A 7285-nucleotide genomic window follows, 5' to 3' on the forward strand; every position below is an offset into this window, starting at 1 on the left:
CACCTTTTTTTTTTCTGGCTCCGAGACCACTGCCATTTGCTGGGAAGCCTTGACCTTCTCCCAGTACATTCAAGGGTTGGTGCCGCTCAACCGCGGGTTTGCCACGCACGGACACTTTCCATCTCCCTCACGGAAAGCGCTCCTGAGCGGCACAGACTGCGGGGCTGTTTCGAGCCCGCGGGGGAGGGTAGCGTTCCCTGTAGCGAGACGCCACTGTCCGAGCTCAACAGAAACCACGGCTGCGGCCTAGGCCCCGGCCTGGCAGGCCATGGCGGTCGCCCGCCGCTAGGCCGCGACGGGCCCGCCGTTGCTTTGGGGACGGCGGCGCGCGGCGCTGCCGCCGCCCTGCGCATGCGCCCGCCCCTCCGGCGGGCTTCCGGCAGACCAGAAGCTTCGGTCGAGCGGGACGCTGAGGAGGAGGAGGCGGCGATGGAGCGTTACGGTGAGCCGGCGTTGAACGCCGTCCCCGTGGCCGACTTCAGGCAGTGAGTCCCGGGGAGGGGAAGGGCTGGGCTACTGGTGACGGGCGGGGCGGGCAGCCCTGCCGGGATGGCGCGGCCTGGCGGCGGGCCGCAGGCTGTGCGGGGGAAGGGGTGTCTGCTAGGCCGCGGCGGGCGGGGATCGCTCCCGGTGCCGCCAGCCCGGGGTGGCGGTGGGGGTGTGGGGGGTTGCGGCCCCCGGGGAAGAGTGTGTGCCCGTCCCGAGCCGGGGGGAGCGGCAGCTCGGGCCCGGAGGAGGCCCCGGGTTTGCCCTGGCCGTGCTGCGTAACCCTGGGCAGCCCCGCAACCCGGGCGCGGAGGCTGGTCTGCAGTTAAAAGCTCCGTGCTGGGGCTGAGGTCACACGCGAATGTTTGTTTTTGCTGCGTAGGGAAGCGGTGGGAGTATGCCCGTGTAAGAAAAGTATTTGTCAACAGTGGAGTTTTTAACTTCGGTAATAAGCTGGAGGTCATCTTATTCTTTTACGTGGAAGTGTTAGGTAGGGTTTCTAATTTCCATAGGAAAAGTTTGAATGGGGTTACGCTTGCCATCCCGAGACAAACTGTAGTAAAGGAAAAGATTTGGAATGTCTTTTTTTTTTTTTCTTTTTTTTTTTGAGCTACTTAATGTGCTCCCTAAATGTATGGCAGTACACGGTTAGCAAAAAGTGCTGTTGGCTTTAGTGTAAAAGCTGTGTGCATGTCACTTGTCTTTTGGTGACTGTCAGAGGATGAGAGATGTTTTCTTTTTCCCACTTCCACTCATTTTTCCGAGAAAATGTCAAGGATAAAATGTGATTTCAAGCAATGTACTATGGTACAAATATGTCGTGATAAAACTTTTTGAAACTACTTATACAAAAATTACTGTGGAGGTGCCTGGGAGTTTTAAGAATTGTGTGTCCCTGACTTGAATTGTTTTTATGCAGATTTGTGTTTCAGAGCCTTAAGGACAAGAGGAAATGGCCTGAAGTTGTGCCAGGGGAAGCTTAAATTGGATATTATGAAAAATTTCTTCACTGAAAGAGTTGTCAAGCATTGGAACAGGCTGTCCAGGGAAGTGGTTTAGTCACTATCCCTGGAGGTATTTAAGATATCTAGATGTGGTGCTTAGGGACGTGGTTTAGTGGTGGGCTTGGCAGTGGTAGGTTAACAGTTGGACTTGATGATCTTAAAGGTCTTTTCCAACCTCAGTGATTCTATGAGTCTAAGGACACATGCCATTGAATCTGGTAGTCTTTGAAAGTCAGAAGGGTGTTGCTTCGCTTACATGTTTACTTCAGCATAAAATAATGTAGTTAGCCAAGCAGAGAGAGTGAAAACTGGTGGAAGCACACACAAAAACAAGCTGTATGCGGTGTTTTGTACATATAAAACCTGTTCTAGCAGGTCAAGTTCAGGGAAACCTTACCAAGTACGTAATCCTTCATTGTGATTGTCTTGTTCAAGGTATTCTAGGTTTAGGTCTGTGAAGGCAAAAAAGCTTGCTAATGTTTTGGTGTATTGGCTCTGTGTTCTGATTATCGCTATAGTTATTCCAACTTTTTCAGTGGAAACTGAGAAATTATTTTAAATAGAGGAACAATATCTAATAAAAAGGAACTTCACTTCCCATAGTAAGCTGTTAAAGTTATTCTGCATACTTCCCTCTGTATCCTGGCCTGTAGGATTTCTCATTTTCCTAGACTTATGAGAATTGTCATATGACAAATGCATGTGTATCTAGTACTAGATATTTAATAATTATGTAATAATACACTGATAAACATATTAATGTACACCCCCCCATGTTGTTAATACTTGCAAAGCCATAACAGGGAAAAATCTAAAGACTGTTTTTAATCTTGTTTGTGAGCTTTGACTGGCAGAATCCTTGCATCGTTTTGAATACTGTGATTTTTCTATTGCAGCCAACAAATGCATACTCCAAGTCTTTATTGCTTCCAAATGATATACATACTCAATTCTTGAAAATTTCTTGTCTTCTGTTTGGGACTAGTTCTTGTCCTGTTTCAGGCATGTGTATTGTGACTTTCTTTTGTGTGTAACTTTTCTTATTTATTTCAGAAATGAGGGTTCATTAACATCAACTTTAAGAACGCTTCTATTCTTCACAGCTCTAATGATTACATTACCTGTGGGGCTATATTTTTCATCAAAGGCTTATATATTTGAAGGTAATTCTGTTTCTGCCAATTAGCATTACTATTACAAAAAAGAGGAAAAGCACAATCCTCTCATAGCTTCTTTGTTCTCCTTCCTGTTTTGAATATTTGTTTCCTTGTGCAGACTAAAGGCCTTGTAATGTCTAATTAGAACAGAAAATTACATAAATGGTCGATGCATCCTTCCCTGCATTGTAGTCTGCAATCTAGTATTTGCTGTTTATTATACCATGGTTTATATAGTATACAGGTGCACTGTTCCACTTACCTAAAGGGTTTCTAACACCACCCTGCAGCAGACTTTTATCAGAATCATCAGGGATATGTTTCCTGCAGGTGTTGCAAACTAATTGTGTATTCAAGACAGAGTAATGTTGTTTACTGGGTTTATTTTTTGCTTTTTAAAACATACCTGCATTTGTAAGTGTAAACCAGTTAAGTCATATACCCAGTTTTAGATATGGAATGTGGTTGCTTGTAGAGCTTTCTTTTTTAATTAAAAAAAAAAAGAGAGAGGTTTTTAGCTGTTTGTTTGGAGCTGTTCTGTCAAACTGCTAACCAGCCACATTCTAGCCTTGATTCTGCAAGGCTTTAATGACTTCCTAATAGTGCAGGAGAAAAGTATCTCCTTCAGTAGCAGAGAGGAAGAAGGGAGAAAGCAGCTACTTTTAAGACCAGTGTGTGAATATATAACTGAGTTGTGCCAAAATGATTCTCCTTTGGTGTGTGCTGTTGTATGTAGTTCTGAAGGCTGAAGCTGAAAGCTTGTTAAGTAACTTTCAAGATCCTTTTTAGCATGGGGTTTTTTTTGTTTGTTCTGTTGGTTGTTTTTTTTTTTTTAACATGAGGTATAGCAAACTGAGCCTTAATTTTTTCCATGTCAGTTAATGGCAAGATCTGTCAACACTGATAGGATTTGGTTTGTGTTTGGAAGGTGCTATTTTTGGTGTGGTGTGATGTCTATTTTTTTGTTTGGTTGTTTTTTGGTTTTTGAAATAAATGGAGAGAAATGATATTTTAGTATTTGGTCTTCTGGTATTTGAAGGCTTATTTCATGCGAGATGCATTCGTGTCTCTTAACTGGTGAGGAATTATTGTTTTACGGTCTAAATCGAGAGACTAGAAGTCCTCTAAATTTAATTGTTGTTCTACCACTTTATCCTGTTATAGTGGCAAATAAATTATATAATTAACATCCCCCACCCCCATTTTCCTGCCCCACAAAGAGAGTGACACTTAGGAAAACAGAATATTGAGGTTTATTTGGTGCTGGAAGATAGTAACAGAAAAAGTGAATGTTACAGAACTCTAAGCTGTTGACTTCAAAACCAGGGTGTGGTATCTTAAATATTGAATAATTGCATTGTTGCTTTATTCCAGAAATAGTTTCAAGGTCTGTAGTTATCATGGTGAATTCTTTCCTATGAATCTTTCTGATCGCAGGACAGAGAAATCTTTTGATACAGGAGTAAAAGTAAATTTGGTCTTTAGGAAGGATTGTGATTTGCCATTTCAGTGTTCCCAATAACTAATACTCTCTACTTTCTTTATTTTCTCAGGTACCTTAGGAATGTCCGACAGAGACAGCTATTTTTATGCTGCCATAGTTGCTGTAGTTACTGTTCACGTGGTACTTGCTCTCTTTGTATATGTAGCATGGAATGAGGGTTCTCGACAGTGGCGGGAAGGCAAACAGGACTAGAACGAAGACCATCGTCATCTGACACCTACAGACTGTAAATCAAATTTTTGTGAGATGAAGGAAAAGCATTCTTCAAAATGTATAATACACATGTACAAAGATAAGGCTAATGCCTCAACTCTGGTTAGAATAAGACTTGTGCTCATCTTGAATGTGTACCAGTGTTTTCTCTAATGCTGATGGAAGTTGTTGTTTAGCCAGCCTCTACTAGGTTGAGCTGAGGTGGTGTTCCCCTGGAATTAGAATGGAATAATTACATAAATTTTTGAAAAAATCCTGTAGCTATTTTTGCCATTCCTAGTATTTTTCTGGCTTGCTCTGAAAATGATACTGGCATGAAGCAAGTGTTACATTTTTGAGTAATTAAATTGCTAGTTAAAAAAGCTACATTACTCACTCTCCAACTACAGTGGAAAAGATGGGATTTCACTTTGCTGTGGATAGTTTCCTGATTTATGGGTGTTGTGGTTTAACCCCAGTTGGCAGCTAAGCACCACGCAGTTGCTTGCTCACTCCCCCCAGCTGGATGGGGGAGAGAATCAGAAGAATAAAAGTGAGGAAATGGGTGGGCTGAGATAAAGACAGTTTAATAGGTAAAGCAAAAGCTGCACACCAAAGCAAAGCAAAACAAGGAATTCCTTCACCACTTCCCATCGGCAGGCAGGTATTCAGCCATCTTCAGGAAAGCAGGGCTCCATCACAAGTAACGGTGACTTGGGAAGACAAATGCCATCACTGCGAACACCTCCCCCTCCCCCTTCGTTCTTCTTCCCCCAGCTTTTTATTGCTGAGCATGGCATCCTATGGTCTGGAATATCCCTTTAGTCAGTTGGGGTCAGCTGTCCTGGCTGTGTCCTCTCCCAACTTCTTGTGCCCCCCCAGCCTCCTTGCTGGTGGGGTGGGGTGAAGAGCAGAAAGGGCCTTCGCTCTCTGTAAGCACTGCTCAGCAATAGCTAAAACATCCTTGTGTTATCAACACTGTTTTCAGCACAAACCCAAAATACAGCTCCATACCAACTACTGTGAAGAAAAGTAACCCTATTCCAGCCAAAACCAGCACAGTGGGACAGACCTAAATAATACCTTTCTGAGTTTAGAAGTAATTGCAAAAATAGAATTGTGTAGAAACTCAGGTGATGTCTTTCTAATGTGAAATACAAAGTTTTTTTGTTTTCAAGTGTAATTTTTTATTACAGTGTAAAATTCAATCTTCAATTTCCTTTTGGGAGGATTGTTGTATTACTGGATTGTTCATCTTTCCACTCTTCTACAGTTAAATCTTGATGATGCAAAGGAAATGACATAGCATATTCTCTTATATTTCTTTACATTTTTCTCCTTCATAATTGCTGAAGGATGTAGTTGGATTTCCTGTGGTAAAGTAATGTCAGTAACAGCTATAAGCCACTGTAATTGTTAGTAGAGGAATGAGCAAGAGAAAACAAGCTGTAGCCATCTGCAAATGTTGTCCTTTATGAAGCAGAACACAGGAGTGATCACATGGAAAATTTGCTTGTCTTCATAAATATTAACTTTCACACTGTGAAATGATCCAATATGTTGATTGTTTTCTTTTTTCCTTGGTTGTGTATAGAAACTTGCTGTAGTCAAACCAATGTGAGATTTTTGTGTTGTAGGATAACCTGAATTTCATTTCGCTCTTGTGCTGTTGTTAGCAAGCTTCTTAGTCTGTAGATAAAACATTTTTCCTAAGGTTCCAGCAATGCATAGAACTTTCCTAACGCTGATGATTGCTGTTAAGCTGTTGTGCTCGAGGTCTTTCTGTTAATTTGAGTTTTCCAGTTTGTTGTATTGGTTGAGCCTTTTTTGAAAGTGTTTTGCTTAATATAGGGCTTGGAATGGTTTTGATGCTGCATTTATCCCTGCTAAAACTTACCCATAAATGAGACAAAAATTGGTTATCCATGCCCAGTGGCTTGAGGAATGTGTTCCCAGGTCTCATTCCTCTCATCTCCGCCACGGTCCCAGGCATGCACAATTATATACCCCATGTCAATGCAAATCAGATTCTACATTTTGTTTCTGAAACATTAACTTTTCTCATCCAGAAGCCCATTGTCAGGTTGCTGCCAGCAAACTGGAGAATGGTCTCGTAGTATTTGAAATATAAATTTAGTTTGTACGTTGGCATATTGGCTTCCTGTTCTCCAGTATATGAACTGTACGTTGTAGAACAAATATTGCCTTTTAATAAAGAATTACCCAGCAATACAAGGTCCAGTAAACAAGCACTTGTGCTAAACAGTTTTTTGAATAATCTCTTTAATACCGCTCGTGTGCAGCACAGCCTACAACAAACAGATCAGCTATAGCACTGTTCAGTAGCTTTTTTTTTTTACTCCATTTATAGTGGAGAAAAAATGGGAACATAGCTTTTGTGCTTTACTAGCTGAGTCTTGTGCTGTATCTATTTTGTGTTTCACGTACCAGAATCCCTAGACACTAAGTTAATTTCCTAGGACTAACGGGGAAATAATTGCTTATTATAATTGTTTAGTTACAAAGATCTGAAGTTTGACCAATGCTGTAAGTATAGGTACTATAATGTCTAAGCAGTTGGGGGTAACAAGCTGAGCATTAATCCATCCATTGGAAGATCTTTGAAGATAATCCTTTGATCCACAATGCTGCTCTTGAGAAAAGAGGCAACGTGTGAGTCTCTGCATAGCAACAGCCACGTACTGGGTTTTATGTTGCCTATGCTTGAGAGCTGAAAAAACTACTCAGGTAAATGGTACAATGAAAACAGTCAAGTGGTGGAATTATACCATGGCTAGGGAGCTCAAAGAACAGAAACTGCAGCCATACAATGTAGAGTGTACGTGGAGTAGATACGATACTGGGACCCCTATTGTCCCTTATCAATATTAAGATTTGTTATATTTCAAGAGCTTTGTTGTGGTCTCTTTAGGTTGAGCGTT

At 41.8% G+C, this 7285-nt stretch overlaps 1 protein-coding gene across 1 annotated transcript; it reads left to right on the forward strand.

Annotated features, from left to right (window-relative positions):
- The first annotated feature begins 382 nt into the window (after window positions 1-382).
- On the forward strand, window positions 383-4822 carry VMA21 (VMA21 vacuolar H+-ATPase homolog (S. cerevisiae)). Its single transcript, XM_010568932.1, has 3 exons — window positions 383-485; window positions 2544-2653; window positions 4201-4822. The coding sequence occupies exons 1-3, from the start codon at window positions 430-432 to the stop codon at window positions 4341-4343; spliced, it is 309 nt and encodes a 102-aa protein (XP_010567234.1). The 5' UTR covers window positions 383-429; the 3' UTR covers window positions 4344-4822.
- Window positions 4823-7285: the final 2463 nt, after the last annotated feature.

This window comes from Haliaeetus leucocephalus, unplaced genomic scaffold (genome assembly GCF_000737465.1).
Source record: "Haliaeetus leucocephalus isolate CR32 unplaced genomic scaffold, Haliaeetus_leucocephalus-4.0 Scaffold262, whole genome shotgun sequence".
Classification (NCBI taxonomy): domain Eukaryota; kingdom Metazoa; phylum Chordata; class Aves; order Accipitriformes; family Accipitridae; genus Haliaeetus; species Haliaeetus leucocephalus.